The sequence below is a fragment of the Danio aesculapii genome, chromosome 15 (assembly GCF_903798145.1).
Source record: "Danio aesculapii chromosome 15, fDanAes4.1, whole genome shotgun sequence".
NCBI classification, from domain to species: Eukaryota; Metazoa; Chordata; class Actinopteri; order Cypriniformes; family Danionidae; genus Danio; species Danio aesculapii.
The window spans coordinates 45,504,643-45,528,692 of NC_079449.1; the positions used below are offsets into that span (position 1 = coordinate 45,504,643).

The 24,050-nt window shown below is 35.3% G+C and overlaps 2 protein-coding genes across 3 annotated transcripts in view; both read right to left on the reverse strand.

Annotated features, from left to right (window-relative positions):
- fndc3a (fibronectin type III domain containing 3A) overlaps positions 1-4,663 on the reverse strand; it is a 131,200-nt gene extending 126,537 nt beyond the window's left edge. For both annotated transcript variants that reach the window (XM_056473043.1, XM_056473041.1), the window contains exon 1: positions 4,325-4,663. The gene's annotated coding sequence lies outside the window, so the exon portion shown is untranslated. The remainder of the gene's footprint in view (positions 1-4,324) is intronic.
- Positions 4,664-18,227: 13,564 nt separating this feature from the next.
- cysltr2b (cysteinyl leukotriene receptor 2b) lies at positions 18,228-22,289 on the reverse strand. Its single transcript, XM_056473693.1, has one exon. It carries the CDS (start codon positions 22,267-22,269, stop codon positions 21,283-21,285), a length of 987 nt encoding a protein of 328 aa, XP_056329668.1. The 5' UTR covers positions 22,270-22,289; the 3' UTR covers positions 18,228-21,282.
- Between the last annotated feature and the right edge of the window lie 1,761 nt (positions 22,290-24,050).

Sequence of the window (24,050 nt, forward strand, 5' to 3'; positions counted from 1 at the left end):
CACATCTTTTAAGGTAAGTTCTAAACATTGTTTTCTAGAGTGTCACATCTTTTAAAGTAAGTTCTAAACATTGTTTTCTAGCATGTCACATCTTTTAAAGTTCTAAACATTGTTTCCTAGCACACCACATCTTTAAACTTCAGAACATTGTTTTCTACCGCGTCTGTCAATGGTTTCTATATCATGCCATGTCTTTTAAAGTTCTAAACATTGTTTACTAGCGTGTCACATCTTTTAAAGTAAGTTCTAAACATTGTTTTCTAGCATATCACATCTTTTAAGGTAAGTTCTATACATTGTTTTACAGCATGTCACATCTTTTAAGGTAAGTTCTAAACATTGTTTTCTAGCATATCACATCTTTTAAGGTAAGTTCTAAACATTGTTTTCTAGAGTGTCACATCTTTTAAGGTAAGTTCTAAACATTGTTTTCTAGAGTGTCACATCTTTTAAGGTAAGTTCTAAACATTGTTTTCTAGCATATCACATCTTTTAAGGTAAGTTCTAAACATTGTTTTCTAGAGTGTCACATCTTTTAAGGTAAGTTCTAAATATTGTTTTCTAGAGTGTCACATCTTTTAAGGTAAGTTCTAAACATTGTTTTCTAGAGTGTTACATCTTTTAAGGTAAGTTCTAAACATTGTTTTCTAGAGTGTCACATCTTTTAAGGTAAGTTCTAAACATTGTTTTCTAGCATATCACATCTTTTAAGGTAAGTTCTAAACATTGTTTTCTAGCATGTCACATCTTTTAAGGTAGGTTCTAAACATTGTTTTCTAGAGTGTCACATCTTTTAAGGTAAGTTCTAAATATTGTTTTCTAGAGTGTCACATCTTTTAAGGTAAGTTCTAAACATTGTTTTCTAGAGTGTCACATCTTTTAAAGTAAGTTCTAAACATTGTTTTCTAGAGTGTCACATCTTTTAAGGTAAGTTCTAAATATTGTTTTCTAGAGTGTCACATCTTTTAAGGTAAGTTCTAAACATTGTTTTCTAGAGTGTCACATCTTTTAAGGTAAGTTCTAAACATTGTTTTCTAGCATGTCACATCTTTTAAGGTAAGTTCTAAATATTGTTTTCTAGAGTGTCACATCTTTTAAGGTAAGTTCTAAACATTGTTTTCTAGAGGGTCACATCTTTTAAGGTAAGTTCTAAATATTGTTTTCTAGAGTGTCACATCTTTTAAGGTAAGTTCTAAACATTGTTTTCTAGAGTGTCGCATCTTTTAAGGTAAGTTCTAAATATTGTTTTCTAGAGTGTCACATCTTTTAAAGTAAGTTCTAAACATTGTTTTCTAGAGTGTCACATCTTTTAAGGTAAGTTCTAAACATTGTTTTCTAGCGTGTCACATCTTTTAAGGTAAGTTCTAAATATTGTTTTCTAGAGTGTCACATCTTTTAAGGTAAGTTCTAAATATTGTTTTCTAGAGTGTCACATCTTTTAAGGTAAGTTCTAAACATTGTTTTCTAGAGGGTCACATCTTTTAAAGTAAGTTCTAAACATTGTTTTCTAGAGTGTCACATCTTTTAAGGTAAGTTCTAAACATTGTTTTCTAGCGTGTCACATCTTTTAAGGTAAGTTCTAAATATTGTTTTCTAGAGTGTCACATCTTTTAAGGTAAGTTCTAAATATTGTTTTCTAGAGTGTCACATCTTTTAAGGTAAGTTCTAAACATTGTTTTCTAGCATATCACATCTTTGAAGGTAAGTTTTAAACATTGTTTTCTAGCATGTCACATCTTTTAAGGTAAGTTCTAAACATTGTTTTCTAGAGTGTCACATCTTTTAAGGTAAGTTCTAAACATTGTTTTCTAGAGTGACACATCTTTTAAGGTAAGTTCTAAACATTGTTTTCTATTGCGCCACGTCTTTTAATGCATGTTCCAAACATAATTGTCTAACGCACCACATCTTTTAAATTTCTAACCATAATTTTCTTTTGCGCCAACATGAAAACTCCACACAGAAATGCCAACTGGCCCAGCTTGGACTCGAACCAGCAATCTTCTTGCTATGAGCTATAACCACTAAACCACAATACCGCCCCTAGCTAATAATATTATACTAAAATATTAATCAAAGTAACATTAAAAACTGTTGAAAACAATGCGTTATAAATAAATAACGTTTAGTCAAAAATTTTAATAAGCAGTTGAAAAAACATCCCAAAATTCCTTATAAAAACCTCTTTTTTGTACTATTTAGCCAACAACGATATTTTCCCCCTAAATTAAATACTTAATAACATTATACTAAATTTCAATGCAGTATACATGACAGCTTTTTTTCAAACTGACGAAGGACAATGACAACAAAAATGGTCCGAGAGTTGATTATAGCACCTTCTTGGATCTTCCAATCCTTTTTTTAGGCATTCAAATTCTTATGAAAAATACTGTATAAGTATAGACTCATTCAAAAATACATTTCAGACACCAGCGGTGGGTTCTAATAGGATATTTGTGCATCACGAGCACATTTAAATGTAAAAAGTAGCCCTGAATCCAACCAATAAAATCACATTCATACATTCAAATAGCATTTTTTTTAACAGAAATTTTGCATACTGCACATCATATGAGCAAAAGTGAACGTTTAAATAGCAGCTCATAGCCATCACATGCGTCATCCAATGCTCGAACACAACACTTTTAAACATCACACGTACATCTGGCCACTATTAGGGTTGCTGCTAGAAGGGATACAGCTGCAGCCAGAAGTTAATGAGAACTATAGTATTTAATAAACTACACATTAATTATATTTTATTAATATCTATCCTAAACCCAACCTTTCAGAGTAATGCAAAAACAGTAGTTATAACGAGAATTATTTATATTATTTATTAAGTTGCACATTAAATTGCATTTTATTAACATATACCCAAACTCCAACCCTCATGGCAATGTAAATACAGTAATAATAACGAGAATTGTTTATATTATTTACTAAATTGCCCATCAAATTGCATTTTATTAACGTCTACCCTACCCCAACCCCTCACAGTAATGCAAAAACAGCAATTATAACAAGAATTATTCATATTATTTATTAAAATTACCCATTAAATTGTATCCTATTAAAATATACCAAAACTCTAGCCCTGACAGCAATGTAAACACAGTGATTATGAGAATTATTTACATTATTCATTAACTTACCAATTAAACTGTATTTTAATAACGTCTATAAACCAAGACCCTACAGTAATGTAAAAATATGAATTATTGTTGTACAGTGTCACAAAACATACACAGCTGTATCCCATCTAGAATTATATTAAACTGGGATTTTTTTTACTAGCTGCTGCACATTGAGGTAAATATGGCTTTATATTCACACATTCACTCTCTTAATATATTTTAAAACTGCAAATTCTAATAAAAATAGGGAAACCATATTAGCATTAGCTGCCAATGACGATTCAAGAACACCATTGTTCAGTCAACTGGTGCTATTAAGGTAAAGTTGGTTTTATATTCACAAATTCATTCAGTGACAACTTGTGATACACTCCCTGTATTGTTTACCACAGCACTTTGAATATTCGGTCTGAAATAACCTGCAAGTGTGAGTTGAAAACAACATTAACACTGTTTATTTGACTGTGAACAATGTACTCTGACAGTCATTGGCTGCTAATATGATTTCGCTATTTAGAGTTTGTAAATAATACTTTTATGAAAGTATATTATTAAGGAGAAAGTCTGAATGTGCGAATTTAAAACCGACTTTTCCTTTATCTAGTGCTAATGTTGTTTTGGAGTCATATTTGAAGCCGAATGTTAAAAAATTAGCGTAATAAAGAATACGAGGACCGTGTCACAAGTTGTCACGTTGTTTTCATAACAACAGACGTCATGATAATTAGCTAGTATGTATTAGCCTTTAAAATCCTTCTTCACAATGTCATTAAACGCCAAACTCCGAACATAAAACCAACTTTAGCTCAATCTCCAGCCCTCCCCAGTGATGCCACCCCCAAAAACATGCACCCTAGCTAGTAAGCCGAGTAGTGCTTTGAAACACAGCCCCGGAGAGTGAGTATAGTGACTGCAGCAGTATTTAATCTGCAGCTCTGTGATCAGATGACGTTGACGTGTGCACTTCCAGGCCCATACTCTTATTTCTTACAAACACACTTTTAAACCACACACATATTATGATTGCTCAAATAAAAGTGCACTGAAAGCTTAAAGACAGAGCAGCTTGGCCGGTCACATCCAACACGGAGCAGAGTAAATAACCGCACATTCACTATGGTGAACGTCTGCACATTTACTAGCGTTAAACACAAATCATGTCTGCAAAACGTGAATCGACTCACCAAAAGCTCCTTCCGCTTTTTCAAATGTAACTCCCTCTCTTCTTTTCTTCGGGTTGATGTATGTGTGTGTTTTGTGGAGGCTTTAAAGCACTAGGCCAGTGTGTGTGTGTGATCTGGATCTCTATAAGCTACGTGGCTCTTTCACACTTGAATATTAGACCAGTTTACAGTCTCAATCGTCATCCACTTGCGTTTTCCTACGTCCGTAAACGTCCGGGGATCGAACCAGGTCGCGACCTTCCCAAGCAAACAACTTTTCCCCGCGATTGTTGTTAGTTTTTACGGCCACCTCCATCCATAGCGAGCGTAGGCTCTTCGAGCGTCTGGATAATCGCCATCTTCTTCTTCTTCTTCTTCGTTTTTTTGGCGAATTGTATTCTTTGTGCATATCGCCACCTACTGTGCTAGTTGTGCAACCAGATTCTGTGATTGCTCTGCCCCAATCCCACAGACCTCAGAGTCCAGGCGCCGGTTGACGCTGCGTGTTCAGCTCCTCCCCCCTGCACACTGAACTCCTTAATCTCTAGACTTGTAACAGAGCACTTATTTTATTTACTTACATGAGTTATATTTTAGTTATATTATTATTAGTTATATATTATTTTATTATATCCTTTTATCTAATCCTGTATTATATAAAAAATTTATTAGAGTCCTATATCCTATACGATCATAATTAAACTCATACCCCAATAGGTATCCTATATCTTTATCTTCCTTTCCTTTCTCCTTAAGATATTCAATTAGTTCCTTTCTTTCTTCTCTATATTTTAAACATTCATATATTACATGCTCAATTGTTTCTTTAACGTCACAAGAGTCACATAATCCATTCTCATGTATACCAATTAAAAACAATGAATCATTCAATCCGGTGTGCCCCAGTCTCAGTCTGGTAATTATGCCCTCCTCCTTCCTATTCCTTCCATGAATAATCATTTTAGTGTCTACATTCTTTTTGATTTTATATAGACCTCTTCCCTTCAAATCTGTATTCCATACTTCTTGCCAATGTATTGTCACATTTTTCTTTATAATACTTTTAATTTCTCCTTTACTTAATGGAACATTTATATCGATTTCTTTTCTTTTAGTCGCATTTTTAGCTAATTCATCACTTATTTCATTTCCCACCACCCCTATATGTGCTGGAATCCAACAAAACCCAACTAGAATTCCTTTCCTTTGGATTCTCCATATTAATGTAAAGACTTCATTCATTAAATCTTCTCTAGATGACTGATGACTGGCTAATGATTTTAATACTGAAGCAGAGTCTGAGCAAATCACAACTCTGTCTGGTGTCACTTCTTCTACCCACATAAGTCCCACAATGATAGCAACCATTTCAACAGAATATATTGACAGTTCTGATGTTGTTCTTTTTTTTATAAATACCTCCAAATCAGGAACACACACTCCTATTCCTGTAACACCCTTGTCTGGGTCTTTAGATCCATCAGTATACATTTGTGTACTCCCATAAAATTTTCCAACTATATGCTTATATACATTTTGTTTGAGTGTACCTGATTCCTCCCACTCATTTCTTTTATCCAAGATCTCAAGATTAATTTCAACTTCAGGTATTATCCATAGGGGGACTTCACTCCATACTGGGCTTTTATTACCCACTATATCAAATACTTGGTGTTTTTTTGCTATATTATGTATATCCCATCCAAATCCTCTTCCTCTATTATTTGTATACTCCCAACAATCCATTAAAGTTTCTTTTACAATGTTCTCTCCAGCATAGCTTTTAATAGATGACCAATACGCCAGCGCCAATTTCTCCCTACGCAGATATAATGGTAATTCATTTGTTTCAACAATTAAAGCATTAACCGGTGTTGATTTTACTGCTCCTATACACATTCGAAGTGCTCTATATTGAATTCTATCAAGTCTTTTTAAAATAGTCTTTGATGCTGCCGCATATATCATACACCCATAATCAAGTACCGATCTTATTAAAGCCTGATACACTGTGAGCATTAATGATCTCTCTGCTCCCCATTCTTTGCCTGCTATTGCCCTCATTGCATTTAAAGTTTTCCTACACTTCTTTTCCACTTCCTCAATATGCTTTTTCCATGTGTACCTGCTATCCAGCCAAATCCCTAGATATTTAAATTCTTTAACCTCCTCTAATGATTTTCCATATATTGATAATTTAATGTCACTTGATATCTTATTTTTCCTACTAAAGATCATATAACATGACTTACTGATCGATATTTTGAATCTCCAAAAATTACTCCACTTTTCTACCTTATCTATCGCAGCTTGTATATTTTTAAGTACCTGCTTTAGGTTTCTTCCTCGCTTCCATATAGCTCCATCGTCAGCGTAAAGAGCACTTCCTATCCCAGGTCCTAAGTCTTTGAAAATATCATTAATCATTATGTTAAAAAGCAATGGACTAATAGTACTGCCTTGAGGAATACCGTTTTCTGCATTAAAAGATGAAGAATGAGCATTTCCCACTTGAACCATAAATGTTCTATCATTCAGAAATTGTTTTATCCAGTTATATAATTTTCCTTCTATGTTCATTTTATCAACTTTAGCTAACAATCCTTCTCGCCAAACTGTATCATATGCTTTTTCAATATCAAAGTACACGACTACCATAAACTCTTTCATGTTAATTGCTTTTTCTATTTCATTAGTGACTTTACTTAATGCATCTATAGTTGATCGTCCTCTTCTAAAACCACACTGATATTTGCTATATTTTTCCTTTTTCTCCACATCATAATTAATTCTATTCATTATCATTTTTTCCATTAATTTACCTAAATTTGATAATCGCCATCATTTTCCGCTCAAGAATGTGTACACACACACATACGCGTGCGCGCGCGCACACACGCATCATGCGCATGCGTAGCACGTCAGTTTCATTCTTATTCTCTCTGTTACTTATGCAATATGCTTAGTTCAGACTCTATGTGGTATTTTATTCCTAACAATATATTTAAAAGGATTGGTGGCCTTTCTTTTTTAATGAAGTGCGTTGGTAAACTACCTATTAAATTAGCTAAATTCCATCAACAAGCTTTATTAGCCTGGAAACTGACTTACAGCCATAATTTCTCACCCCACAAAACCGTTTTATGGAATAATGTAGACATTAAGATAAATAATAAATCTTTTTTCTGGGATAAATGGTTTAACAAAAACATTATTTTTTGTTTCTGATCTGAGAGTGGAGAACATGAGACTGATTCCTGTGACGCTCCAGAGACAGACGAGTCTTCGCTGAGGCCAGCTTCCAGCCTCCGCCACTGAGACTGCAGCTCTGCACAAGACGTTTGGCCAGCGGAGAAATTAAAATGGTCGTGCCCAACTGAGTCTGGTTTCTCTCAAGGTTTTTTTTCTTCACTTCCGCCATTAGTGAAGTTTTTTCCCTCTCCGCTGTCGCCACTGGCTTGCATGGTTCGGGATCTGTAGAGCTGCGCATCGTTGGATTTGCTCTTCAGTGTTTGGACTCTCAGTAGTGATTATTAAACCACACTGAACTGAGCTCAACTGAACTGAACTTAAACACTATAAACTGAACTACACTGTTCCTATTTACTATATACTATGACCCTTTATGTGAAGCTGCTTTGACACAATCTACATTGTATAAGCGCTATACAAATAAAGGGGAATTGAATTGAATTGAATTGAATTGAATTGAATTTTGATTGTAAAGGGGATCTTTCAACTTACGAGAGTTTTATAAACATTAATCAATTCCCTGTCCGATATATGGAATTCAATCAATATATAAGTCAATTATAAAGGCTATACCTAGTGGATGACTATGTCTGATGAAAGCAGCTCTTAGTTATGAGGCAGGTTCCAAACAATTGTCACAGTTATACCCTGGAGGAAAATCTATTCTTAGTAAACAATGCAATAATAAGTTCATACGTCAAGTGTCCCAGTCACATAACGCAATTTCTCCTAGAGGATTACCCAGTAGAATCGTTTTTATCATACATTGAAATAGAGGATATCTGTGGTTTTCTTTATTCTCCATTTCCACCTGGGGATACTCTTCCCGAGGCCCTCAGACTATGCAGAGTCACTGATTCGATCCAAGACCAACGACGAGATGATCCCAAGGTTTCCATATCCTGGACCAGGCCGTATCCTGAGCAGCTACTGTGGTGGTCATGGAAGAGTGGAGAACATGAGACTGATTCCTGAGACGCTCCAGAGACAGACGAGTCTTTGCTGAGGCCAGCTTCCAGCCTCCGCCGCTGAGACTGCAGCTCTGCACAAGACGTTTGGCCAGCGGAGAAATTAAAATGGTCATGCCCAACTGAGCCTGGTTTCTCTCATGGTTTTTTTCTTCACTTCCGCCATTAGTGAAGTTTTTTTTTCCCTCTCCGCTGTCGCCACTGGCTTGCATGGTTCGGGATCTATAGAGCTGCGCATCGTTGGATTTGCTCTTCAGTATTTGGACTCTCAGTAGTGATTATTAAACCACACTGAACTGAGCTGAACTGAACTTAAACACTACAAACTGAATTACATTGTTCCTATTTACTTTGACCCTTTATGTGAAGCTGCTTTGACACAATCTACATTGTATAAGCGCTATACTAATACAGGTGAATTGAATTCAATTGAATCGAAGTTTCTGCAATGTGGATAAAGATAGCCTCTGTCATTTGTTTTTTGAATGCAACATTGTAAAGAAATTCTGGAAGAATCTAGCCTAATATATTTTTAAAAGGACAAAAGTTATTATTTTACATTAAAAGATATTATTTTTTATTCAATTCAATTCAATTCACCTTTATTAGTATAGCGCTTATACAATGTAGATTGTGTCAAAGCAGCTTCACATAAAGGGTCATAGTAAATTGGAACAGTGTAGTAGAGCTCACTGAAAGCACACTTCTTTTCTTTAGCTTTTAATCATGTGATGTGAGGTTATGTCTTTTAGTTTTGGTGTATATTTGCATGCGTTTCATGTGTTTTTTGTACAGCACTTTGGTACCCATTGTGGTTTGTTGAAAGTGCTATAGAAATAAATTGAGTTGAGTTGAGTTAAAAAAAAGAAACGCGAAAAAAAAAAAAAACGGAACTCGACATGCATAAATTAACCTAAATAAATAAATAAATAAATAAATAAATAATGGAAAAAACAAAAAAGTATGCAATATTTGGACATAATGTGCGCTTTCTGTAATTTACAAAGTGAAACAACTGTACATGGTACTGCACCTACACAAAAAATATTTCGGGGTAGCTTTTGCAAATTTGTGATTGAGTTTATATATTGCATTTTGTCTTTGTTTTGGGAAAATGTGTTATTTGGTTTTATTGATGCAGACAATAATATTGAGAAAGCGTTCTACTTCATGAATCTTTTACTTGCAAAATATCACATCCATGAATGCAAATTCTCCAATGGTAAATCGCTTTTTGAGGTATTCATAAAATAATTAAAACAATATTTTGAAACACTTTCCGCTTCAGGAAACACAACATTATCTTGTCATGCCCTATTTAAATTCCCCTGTAACATCAGTACTTTGTTTTTGAATTACTTACACTCTTAATATTTTATTTTTATTTTAAGCTTTACTTTATATGTATTTCTTGTTTAACTTATTGTATTTTTTTTTTTATTTTACTTTTGTTTTATCCCCCTGGCGTCCTCTATGTTCCTTTTATAGTTCACAATGTTTCATTATACTGTAATAATTGCTGAAAATTTACCATTTACTTAAAAAAAACTTATGCAATGCAAAAAAATGCAATATTTGTTTTCTGTTTGCTGATTTTCGTTGTTTTTTTATTCATGTTGTGGACTCGAAAAAAGTAGGCGAATATTATGTAATACTGCGTATTTTAAAGTCATCAGGCATTGTTCAAATTAAAAGGCATCAGGTGATATTAACTTTTGTTAAAATTGCTTTTGTATATACTCCAGACACCCTGAAAATGTAAAATGTATGAAGTTTTTAATTTTTCCTCCTCATTGTAACCGACAGATGGCGCCAAAACGAAAAAAGAAAAGTAAAAAATAGGAATTAAATAAATGAAAAGTAATTTAAATAATATGTGGTAATTTACTGTTTCATATGGCTTAATAAGAGTAAACATAAAGTTATGCAATTTGAGCTGGCATTAAATATGCGCGCGCGCACACACATACACATACACACACGCACGCACGCACACACACACACACATTTGTGACTATGGAATACGCAAATAAAAAAAGAAAGTAGTGATTTCTAACTTAATTTTGACTTGTACTTCATTGCAGACAATACAACAAACATTATTTACTGTGTTCCTCATGATATATATATATATATATATATATATTTATATATATTATATTATATTATATATAAATATATATATATATTTCAAAATAAGCACATACTCCAAATTTGGTTTCTTGCAACAAACTTCAAAAAAAGGTGAAACAGTAGAGCGTTTACCACTTTATAATGTTGCCATTCATTTACACAACACTTAAAAGATGTTTAGGGACTGAAGACACCAAGACACCAATCATTCGTTTTGTTATCTAATACAGCATAGAGAGGTGCAATTTTAAATATGATTTTAAGAACCTTGTTGTACTATAAATTAAAAAAATGTAAAAAGAAATATCTGGATTTGTTATATTTTAAAAAGAACCATCTAACTTGAATTTAAAAGTCCATTTGGGGCTATTAAATGCACCTATATAACTTAGTTCTATATCACCTCTTATGGTTCTTTATAACACCTTAAAACATTGGTGCTTTATAGCACCAGAAATGGTTCTCCTATGATCTCCTATGATCTATTACTTAACTGTTTATGGTTCTAAATAGCACTTCCTATGGTTCTATATAGCACTTCTTATTCTAAATAACACTTCTTATGGTTCTATATAGCACTTCTTATTCTAAATAACACTTCTTATGGTTCTATATAGCACTTCTTATTCTAAACAACACTTCTTATGGTTTTATATAGCACTTATTTTTCTAAATAACACTTCTAATGGTTCTATATAGCACTTCTTATTCTAAATAACACTTCTTATGGTTTTATATAGCACTTCTTATTCTAAACAACACTTCTTATGGTTCTATATAGCACATTTTATACTATATAACACTTCTTATGGTTCTATATAGCACTTATTTTTCTAAATAACACTTCTAATGGTTCTATATAGCACTTCTTATTCTAAATAACACTTCTTATGGTTCTATATAGCACTTCTTATTCTAAACAACACTTCTTATGGTTCTATATAGCACATTTTATACTATATAACACTTCTTATGGTTCTATATAGCACTTATTTTTCTAAATAACACTTCTTATGGTTCTATATAGCACTTCTTATTCTATATAACACTTCCTATGGTTCTATATAGCACTTTTTATTCTATATAACACTTCTTATGGCTCTATATAGCACTTCTTATTCTAAATAACACTTCTTATGGTTCTATATAGCACTTCTTATTCTAAACAACACTTCTTATGGTTCTATATAGCACATTTTATACTATATAACACTTCTTATGGTTCTATATAGCACTTATTTTTCTAAATAACACTTCCTATGGTTCTATATAGCACTTTTTATTCTATATAACACTTCCTATGGTTCTATATAGCACTTCCTATTCTAACACTTCTTATGGTTTTATATAGCACTTCTTGTTCTATATAACACTTCTTATGGTTCTATATAGCACTTATTTTTCTAAATAACACTTCTAATGGTTCTATATAGCACATTTTATACTATATAGCACTTCTTATGGTTCTAAATAGCACTTCTTATGGTTCTATATAGCACTTCTTATTCTATATAACACTTCTAATGGTTCTATATAGCACATATTATACTATATAACACTTCTTATGGTTCTGTATAACTTCTTATTATATATAGCACTTCTTATGGTTCTATATAGCACTTCTTATTCTATATAACACTTCTTATGGTTCTATATAGCACTTCTTATTCTATATAACACTTCTTATGGTTCTATATAGCACTTCTTATTCTATATAACACTTCTTATGGTTCTGTATAACTTCTTATTATATATAACACTTCTTATGGTTCTATATAGCACTTCTTATTCTATATAACACTTCTTATGGTTCTGTATAACTTCTTATTATATATAGCACTTCTTATGGTTCTATATAGCACTTCTTATTCTATATAACACTTCTTATGGTTCTATATAGCACTTCTTATTCTAAATAACACTTCTTATGGTTTTATATAGCACTTCTTGTTCTATATAACACTTCTTATGGTTTTATATAGCACTTCTTATTCTATATAACACTTCTTATGGTTTTATATAGCACTTCTTATTCTATATAACACTTCTTATGGTTTTATATAGCACTTTTTATTCTATATGACACTTTTTTTGGTACTATATAGCATTTCATGTGGTTCTATATAGCATTTCTTATTTTATATAAGACTTTTTATGGTTCTATATAGGATTTCCTATTCTATATAGCGCTTCTTATGGTTTTATATAGCACCTATATGGTTCTATATAGCACTTCCTATGATCCTTTATAGCACGTTTTATTGTTCTATATAACCCTTCTTATGGTTATATATACAGTAGCACTTCTTATTCTATATAACACTTCTTATAGTTCTATATAGCACCATTTGAGAAAGCTCTATTTAGCACCTTGAAAGATTGGTGCTATATAGCACCATAAAAGGTTTTTAAAGAGTTATCGCACTGATTCCAAACTTTTGACTGCATTTACATGCAAATTATTAATTGGATTTACTAAATGTTTATGAGGCAAGTGGTTGCAAACAGTTTATATGGGCTGAATTTAAACAAACAAAGTAAGTTGAACATTACTAAATTTTATTTGTTTAAATTCAGCCCATGTAAATTGTTTGCAACCGCTTGGCTTAAGTAAAAACGTAAGTAAATCCTATGAATTATTTTTGTTACTATCTGTATATACTAGAATATATCAAGTAAGAGTTTTAAAGCTATATATCTCCTGTTAAAATCTGGTAACAAACCACTAAGGGAGGTAATGTAATAACAACTGCTCCGGTGAGATTTCCCAGAAGCATTTCATCTTTTTAGCTCTAAAGGTTCAATGACCCGGCAGTGTTGACTGCTCCTCCATACAGCAGCAGAGGGCGCCATTTTATCATGTAAACTTATCCCTCCAATTTCATGGAAAAGAAGCCCTTCAAAAATGGAGTTTCACGATGAGTTTCATTTGACAGTCTTTTCTAAAAACAGGGAAGATGTCTATATATAATGTGATGAAAAGAGTTATGCACATTCAGCAACTTACTATTCACTTAACTTTTAAGGCAACCAGCTTCAGGACATTTTTGAGTTTACTCAACTTAAAACGAGTCAAGTGCAGTACCAGGGTTGAAACTCAACTCAAAAAAGCTCTACAGAAAGTTGCAGAGCTCTAAAGTCAACTCACGCCGCTTCGCACAAAACAGCTCATTCACGCGTAATGCGCCGCAGGATGTTTATTTTCACGTCTTTGCATTGGCTTACAGGTTTCCTCAGTGGCTTTGGTGCATTTCTCACAACACTACCCAGCAAACATTTGGACGTCCGATTACCGTTGAAAAGACGTCGCTCCGCCACGTTGCGTCCTGGTTGAAAAGTAGTGCCAAAATGAAAATCCAACCGACGTCTTTTACGTCTTCTGGCCGTGAATCGCACGTCTTTTCTACACGGTCCCTGCACGTCGAAATATGTCAGACCAGTTATACCTGAACGTCTTTATAGCATTGTAATCACGTGTAAATCATAATTAATACATTATGTAAGGATGCAATAGTGTTACGATTAAGCAAATTATTTATTGTGCATATAGTAACAGATGTACATCACTGTTAAACAAACACATCTAATAAGAATAAACAAAGCAACAACACAGAAATATAGACAACACAAGTGAAATGTTATTTTAGAGTCTTTATTTCTAATATATTTACATTTGCTCAACAGTTCATGCATTTCTCTAAACAATTATTCATCTGTGCACATCATAGTAGCAGTTTCTCATTCCTTACAAACAAATTGCAAATGCTTTTGAACATGCATCAATCGCTTTCATACAACTCTCTGCTGTTTATAACATTATCATTTGCTTATGTCAGTCAAAATGAACTAAACTTGTGAATGCTGAACAGTCATTCCATACAAAACTAAGAGTCCTCATTTCATTACTTGAGGTTTTGCATACAAAAATGTTAAACTAGTTGTCAAAATCTGTCAAGCAAACTTTATAAATAAAATTAAACCTTTGTTTTCCTGAAAATGTCTTCTAAATTGAACAATTTCATGAAGGGTTTATAGACCTGTGTATGTTGTAGGTTCAGTTCCAATATGTACAGTGCTATTGTTTACAGTTGTGCTCAGATCTACCCAAAGGATGTTTATGTTTGTTGTAAATAAGGGTGTTCTTTTCCTCAATGCTGTGAATAAATTAGAATTGTAAAGAGCAAATGCAGTAAACATGTGAAACACACATATTCAGTGTCTTGTACTCAGATTCCTCATTAAATACAGTGATGTCTGACTTTACTGTAATTTTCAAATGGCTGGGCAAATAGTATATAGTGCTGTCTTGAGCATTTTCAGGACGTGTCACCAAAATCTGACTTTATTGCATTGAAAAAATTGTAGAGAGTAAACTGTGATAATGAAAACATGACAAAGCCATTTGACTATGTTGTTCATAAACAATGGTGTCAGGACTTTTCATCTTGATGACGCTGACACTTTCATTGATACGAATACTTAGTTTTGAGGAAAGAGCTCTCCATTTTGAGCAGGTGACACGCTTCTGCATGTTATCAGCTTTGCTGTTTGTACTAATTGTTTAGAGAAATGCATGAACTGTTGTGCAAATGTAAATAGTGTTGTGAGAAATGCACCAAAGCCACTGAGAAAAACTGTAACATGTAAATCATTCACGCTTGACACTTCATCCACGTCTGGTGGGAAAGCAGCATTAAGATTCTCAATAGGGTTAAGGTCTGGATTTTGTAGTGGCCAATCTATACATCAGACAGACAGACAAACAGACAGAACGCAGAATAATAGATAGACAGACAGACAGACAGACAGACAGACAGATAGATAGATAGATAGATAGATAGATAGATAGATAGATAGATAGATAGACAGACAGACAGACAGACAGACAGACAGACAGACAGACAGATAGATAGATAGATAGATAGATAGATAGATAGATAGATAGATAGACAGACAGACAGACCGATCGAACGCAGAATAATAAATAGACAGACAGACAGACAGACAGACAGACAGACAGATAGACAGACAGACAGACAGGCAGGTAGACAGATAGATAGATAGATAGATAGATAGATAGATAGATAGATAGATAGATAGATAGATAGATAGATAGATAGATAGACAGATAGACAGATAGATAGATAGATAGACAGATAGACAGATAGATAGATAGATAGATAGATAGATAGATAGATAGATAGATAGACAGACAGACAGACCGATCGAACGCAGAATAATAAATAGACAGACAGACAGACAGACAGACAGACAGATAGACAGACAGACAGACAGGCAGGTAGACAGATAGATAGATAGATAGATAGATAGATAGATAGATAGATAGATAGATAGATAGATAGATAGATAGATAGATAGATAGATAGATAGATAGATAGATAGATAGACAGACAGATAGACAGACAGACAGACAGACAGACAGACAGACAGGTAGACAGATAGAGAGATAGATATATAGATAAATAGACAGATAGATAGATAGATAGATAGATAGATAGATAGATAGACAGACAGACAGACAGACAGACAGACAGACAGACAGACAGACAGACAGATAGATAGATAGATAGATAGATAGATAGATAGATAGATAGATAGATAGATAGATAGATAGATAGAAGTGCAAACTCTTTTCCAGGACATCTCAAAGATTCTCAATAGGGTTAAGGTCTGGACTTTGTAGTGGCCAATCTATGCAACAGGCAGACAGAGAGATAGAATGATAGAAAAATAGATAGATGGACAGATAGATGGATAGATGTTTAGATATATAAAAAGATGTTTCATTTAACAAGCTTTAATAAAAAAAAAACAAAGTTTATTACACACTGTACATGATTACAGACTTTCCAAAAAAAAGCTCAAAGTGTTCTCATTGGCCAGCAGGCCTAGTGCATTTTGATTGGCCAAACACCTGAAATATGATATGGGGGAATGTAATGTCTTTAACCATAATCACCAGTTTCGACTTCAGATAAATCAATTGTAAACATAAACCATCAGATTGAGTTGACAATAAAAACAGCCCAACAGTCAGTCACATCTTTACAAGTTGCCTCATCTTCCTATTTTTATATTTTCTTCCTGGAAACTTTTAGAGGATAATATTAATTCTTTTTAATATTTAAAACTGTAGAAATTTGTGGAAGAAATATATGTGTGGTTCATTCATCTCATTGGCACAAAAACCGAGAGGGGTCTGGCTGCAGACTCGGTGTCGATGCAATCTGAGCTGCATCCAATGCTTTTTAATGCGCTCACCTAACCCCACCCCAAACCCTACCCCTCACAGTGATGTCACTTCCTCCACTGAGTGCATCTCTGAACAATACAATCTCAGCTTGGATCATAAAGGCTGCATCCAGATACTATAGCAGAAACCACTGCAATTCCCTCTGACCCCAAAATTGACATTTTTAACAGGGTATAATCAATGATCTGACTGGTATTTTGACATGAAACATCACACACATGCTCTGGAGACACAAAAGTCTTACTTTACATCCTGTAAAAAGGCCAAACTTGGCGCTCTTTAATGCGTGTTTTTGCTGGTTAAAGGATCTCTTTTCAGCTAGTCCGTGCTTTGGTCACTTTGGAATCAGTAGAAAGTGCATTGGATTAATTTTATAATGTAGATGCTTATAGGGTCAAATGTGTAGCGATTCAAATTAAAGGACAATTGACACTTGATTTTTTCACCTCAAAAATAATGTAATGTAATGTAAAGCATTTTAAGGAATTGCACTGACTTGAGGTGTCAGGATACGTAGCCCACACCAAGCTGAATTAAAACCCCACAGGCTTGTGTTAAAAATGACTGAAATGCTATTTTTTGCAACAACAACCAGCTAGAAGTAATCATTTATTAACGCTTTCATTACATGTAAAGCTGACAGAAAACTTCAGTCACAAGATGGCGCCAAACAGTCAAGAACTGCGATGTGAAAGATAAACTTAAATATGGATATAGAATGTTTTCACTAAAGGTCAAGATGATTTGAAGTACCCGTATGAGCGTGTGTTATTAATTTCAGCGGTTGTGATTTAGGAATAACATCATATGTCATGACTGACCAATCAGAATCAAGTATTTTTCATTTTTCCCACATTTAGCAAGAAATACTGTGAAGGATTGAATTTTTCCAACTTATGTTAACAAAGATAAATAAATAATATAATAAATGTGTTGTTAATTGATCATGGTAAACAGCCTACTAATAGAACATTATTGTAAAGTGTGGCCATATTATATTACAATTGGCATCGTACAGTATGATGTATGACTGTACACTCTATATATATTTATTGGTGTGGGGGGGAGGGTGGGGGTATAGGAGATGGACGGACGATTGGGGAGGGGGGGTTTGCGCGGTGGCGATTGAGCAAGAGGGGCACCTCAGCCAATAAAGGCAAAGGGGCAGTGGCTCTACCCACTGGGCCACCCCCCTGTGCACGGCCCTGTATATATACACACACACATATATATATATATATATATATATATATATATATATATATATATATATATATATATATATATTTACATTTTTATTGTAAATAAAACATTTTCTGTATTTTGTGATTCATGATTTTATTATGCTTTTCAATTGCATAATGGAACTTTGATCGTTACGTTTCATGTTGATTAGTTGGAAAAAAGTCACTTTTGTTGACATTTTTAATAGTTTTAAGTAATATATAGAGTGTCATTTTTGTTTGAAGTGATATAATGAATATTGTTCTATATTATTAATTGTTAATTGAGTGTAATACAGTACTTTTATAATACTAATACACTACTCTAAAACAGTACTTACCAGTACTTTTCTGTTATTTTACAGACTTATTATATATTTATACAACAGTTCTGTCTGGTTCTTGAATCTGATTGGCTGATAGCCGTGTGATATTTTGCAAATAAGAGCACTCGTCCAGCCTCTTCACCCTTCACCCTTGTTTATTACTCCACCCACATACAGCAACAAGCAGAGGACACTACGGTTTGACAAACACTGCAGCTGTTGGACAACATAATGTACTTTTGAGGCTTTTTTGTTGAGAATGTAGTTTCTTAGGTTGCAACTATGCAGTTTATTTATAAGGATCGCTACTGAAAAAAACAGCTTAAACCAGCCTAAGCTGGTAAGCAGGTTTTAGCTGGTCAACCAGCCTGGTTTTAGAGGGGTTTTGGCCAATTCCAGGCTGATTTTCAGCCATTTCCAGCCTGGTCTTAGCTTGTCTGGTTGACCAGCCAAAACCAGCCAACCACTAGGTGTGTTTAAGCTGTTTTTTTTCAGCATGATAGTGCCTATTTTAAATATTTATCATTTTTGACATTAGCCTGTCATTGAGCTGAGCAAAGACGGTTAAACACGCCTAGTGGTTGGCTGGTTTTAGCTGGTCAATCAGCCTGGTTTTAGAGGGATTTGGCCATTTCCAGCCTGGTCCTAGCTGATCGGGCTGGAAAATTACCAATTAGAACCAGCTTGAGCTGCCTGGTTTAAGCTGGACATAGCTGGTTTTGGCTGAGCTACCAGCCTGGCTAGGCTGGTCAAGCTGGTTTTAGCTGGTCATTTCCCAACCTGACAACCTGGTAAGTCGACCTCTCTCATTTGTATGTTCTAGTGCTGTAGTTATACCATAGTAGTTGTAGTGTATTGAGTGTGAGATGGGACTCAGATATCAGGAATGTTTGTATTTTGTGTTGGCCACTCTTTGTATAACCCTGAGTTACTTTTTGGTTAGCCATCTGTTTGATTCTAATGCTGTGTTCACACCAGACATGGAACGCACAGATAAATCGCGCTATTCGTGCGTAAATAGACGTGTGAACATTTGAGTTTACTCACTTCATTTGCGCATCAAAATCAGATTCATTTGCGTGTCAGATCTGCTTTACTCACGCGTCAAATTCACTTCACAACAGATGCAGTTTCGTGTCATGGACAGTGTTTCTGTCTGCCCGGTGACTGTAGCTTCGTTGCTAAATGGCTAACATGGATTTTATTGAGACAATAACTGTGTTTATGTACTTTATGAAGGCTGAAAAACAGCGTTGATTTATTTGGGGCCGTGTCTGAGTCCACTTGATCCATTCAGAGGTGCACCCAGCTCTGTGAGTTCATAAAATCCTCCAGAAATTTAACCTAGACGGTGGAGGCTGTCAGCGGTGCTTCTGACTGAGCCGAGCTCAGTTTGATGAACTGTTATTCGTTGTCAGATGGAGGATTTCCCCCTGGGACACCAACAACAGGCGCTATGTCATAAGCACGCCCCTACAAGAGAAAGCTCCTGATTGGTTAGTGCAGCAGATTCAGTTCAAGTTCAGATTTTTGAACGTGAGCAATTTGCGCGAAACGCGCATTAAGCATGTCAAACGGGCAAAACGTGCCATGCGATTTGCGCGTATCACGTCATTCACGCCCTGCCATTCGAGCGTATCGTGCCGCAGGATGTCTCTTTGTGTCTTTGCATTGACTTAACATGTAAATCACTTGTGATTGACGCTTCTTCCACGTTCCACGTCTGGTGGGAATGCAGCATAATGAGTCTCCTGTTTTCGTTACTGCAGACTAGTTCAGTAAAAAGAAAGAAAGAAGAAATGCCTGCATGTGTTTGGCGATTTTCCTTATCGCAAACACAACAGTAATCTGCTAGTGTTTGCTTTGCTTTGGCTTTTTGGGGGCAAATTCTTGTGATCTCCTGATTGCATCAGAGAATACTGGGAAATCTCTGTAGACTGATGACATTTCATGCCGTTCAGCCTTATAATCATAAAATGTGAGCAAAATCAGCAGTTTTGTCATGACTTTAGACATTACGCTAGAGAATCATTCAAATACTAGCTTTAAAGTGACGTTTGTGAAGTAGCAACGGTTTCTGCTGTTCTGACGTCAGCTGCAGATGTGAATGAATGACGGAAGAAAGTAGTTCCTCATACAAAAGGGTTTTTAGAATCTCCGTTTTTGATTATCTTTTTTATATACACGATTATGACAGCGAACTGTTGTATAAACGCAATATCACATGAGTAGCAGTGAGATATGGCTGTATATCGTCACTTGTGGGACACTAAGGACACACGACTCCCACCAGTGCCGATATACAGCCATATCTCACTGCTACTCGTGTGGTATTGCTCATATATTGTTTATATATAGTTTTGTATACGATAAATGGTTTTAAACTACTAAAATGTCAATAAAAGTCACTATGTTTAACTGCAGAGTTGAACACCAAAAGTCAAGATTAAAGTCCAATAATGCGATTCATGTCCGTAAATAACCTGAAAACACCGGTGAATCACAAAATACAGAAAGGTTAATTGACAGATTTAGTTTGTACCAATCCAAAGTTTGTCATTAGCATAATTAGCATAATTTTGTTATCTTGAAAAAGTGGTATTATTTTGCAAACGTATATACAAGTTCAGTCAACTCTAGATAGACACATAATCATCATGATTTTCGAGGTTAATCGAGTTCTTCCTTGTCGTGATCCAACACAGATATGGCCTTTTTTTCCGGGAATTTCCCCCTCTCAAGTCCCAACAGATCCCAAAGACTTCATTCCAGTCATAATCGTCTCTCTTTATACCACCGTTGTTTACCCTTTCACATTCTGCTCAATCATACAACTCTGTCTTCTGGGCGACTGGTGCTTCCAAAAGCGGATGAAGTTTTCCCCAACGAAAATGAACAGCAGCGGATCCAGACAGCTGTTTCCAGACGCCAGAACGTGCGTGACGACTGCCGCTTTTCTTAAAGTTTCAATGTATAGGCAAGAATCGCCATAACCATTGATTTTAATATCCCTCTCGGCCTCCAAAAATAGAGTTCGGACGACATGATAAGGCATGAAGCATGCCAGGAAAATCAGTAAAACTATGATTACGAGAGAGCAGGACTTTTTCTGGTTGAACTGAGATCTTTGGTTCCTCTTCTTGAGCTTTATCAAATACACAGCTGCAAAGATATAACACACCGAGATGATTGCAAAAGGCACGACAAATCCTAAAAACAGCACGCCACGGTTTAAAATAATAATAGTTTCCAAATTGGAGTGTCCCAAATCCAGACATCTGATTTTTTCATTTTCCTTATACGTTCCTGCTTTCAGAAGTGGGATGGAGGCTAGAGACACGATCATCCAAATAGCGATGCAGATGATCCAGGCTCGTCGAGGGTTTTGCCAACGTACATACGCGAACGGCTTGACAATGGCCACGAACCGAACCATACTAAGTATGGTGAGAAAGTAGACACTTCCGTACATATTAATGTAGAAGACGTAAGACATGATCCGGCAAGTGACGTCCCCAAAAACCCAATTGGAGTCCATGAGGAAGTAGGAGGCCCGGAAAGGCAGCGAGCACACCAGCATCAGGTCTGACAGCAGGAGATTGAGCATGAGGATGTTCACCGGAGTTAAAGACACCTTTTTTCGGACTGAAGAAGCAACGAAGAAGATGAGCGAGGTGACGTTGCCGACCAGCCCGAGGGAGAAGATGAACAGGTAGGCGATGGGGTAGACGGTGTGCTTGAACTGGCTGATGGAGCAGTTGTTTGTGGGGACTGAATCCAAACTCCTCATTGTAGGGACGGGGGATTAATTCTGTGAACAAGACGGACATCGAATCAAACTTAAAATAAATTATTTTCAAATTACACTCAAAAAAATTGCTTATGCAAACTACTTATTCAAAATGAGTTGAAACAACACAATGCTTACGTTTTTTGGGGGGACACCTTGATTGTTTTATGATCAATCCCCTTATATCTATAGGCTTTTGATTCAAATTGTGCCGCTTTGGTGACTGTCGCTTTAAATTTAAATCAGATTTTGTTCCCAGCGCTATTTTGATGGGGAAAAAGGCCAGAGCTAAGATGCGTTAGCATAACAGCAGATTCAAAATGGCTGCTTTTCACTTAGGGCTGTTTATGCAAATTTTTTATGTCAATCAAAGTATTTCTATTTTTATCAAGTGTGATTATAACAAATAGAATTAATACATTTTAACCATTAGAAGCTGGTTATATTCTCACACTGCTGCCACACAACTGTGTTTAATTCTCGCAAAGTAGGTAACACTATCTAGCAAATGTATGGTAACACATTAATTTAGAGCGCCGTAGATACACATATTCCATGCACTTATTCTTGTCATCACAATGAATTATGCTAAATTACATGCTACTAACCCTAAACAAAACCCATATTCTAACCCCAACCAAGGCTTAATTTGTACCGGAACAAGCTGGATCCAGATCCAGCACCTCTGAAATCTGATCCAGCACCTCATTTTACCAATCCCCCTCCTCACACGCACCCCTGCTCTTCACTTTCTTCCCCAAATCCCCAACCCTCTTCGTCTGCGATACCCCTCACCCCCTGCTTTCGTCCGCGACACCACCTCCTTACAACCCCTCACCTCTCCCTCCACTGCTAACAGCCGGATCTGTTAGCCCGATCTATTCCGGGACCTTGCAATTTACACTTTAAGCACTGACCCCAACCATGGTTACACCAAAGATCAACACTAAAACTATTTTGCTTAATTTTTGGAATACGCATTTTTGCAACATGTAAAATGGCTATGTTTCATTGACAAATCCACTAGAGGGTGTTGTCTATATTTTTGCACATTTACAATAAGTCACTGTAGGTTTTGTTTATGTTTAATTTTGGTTAAATATGTTTAAGAAACACTTCCTTTTGAACACATCCAGAAGAAGGCTGGGCTTGTACAGATAAGCTAGCGAAACATTGACCCTTCACTTAATCCAACCGATGTTTTGAACTGCAGACGCAAGAGAAAGTGCAGTTTTACCTTGATTTTGCTATACTTTAATCTCTTTTATGGAACCGTGCTTCACCGAAGTTGAACTCGAGCGATTTGCAGAACAACACTGTACAACATGAGCAGCTGAGCAAACTGACCATCCTGGAAAAACTTGAGTATATGAAGATAGACAGATAACTGTGCATTCACACCGAAAGCGGCGAGAGCGTCAATGCTGCCGGAAGTCATTCATTTTAATAGGAGCTGGCGGCAATAAGCAGCGAGGAGCAGCGCGGCGTGACTTCGCCAGCGTGGGCATCGAGGAGAGTTGAAATCGAATCAACTTTAGGGTAATGACGCGGTTATGGCTATGATGCGGTTTGGCGGCAAGCAATCAGAATGTAGAAGTCCACTGCTTTAGAGGATTTCAGAAAACACAGTCCTGTGAACTTTGGTTCCAACCACAATTGTTCCCAAGGGTTTGACTATTTCGGTCGCCGGATTTCCAACTATTACATATATATATATATATATATATATATATATATATATATATATATATATGTATATATATGTATAAATAATATTTTAG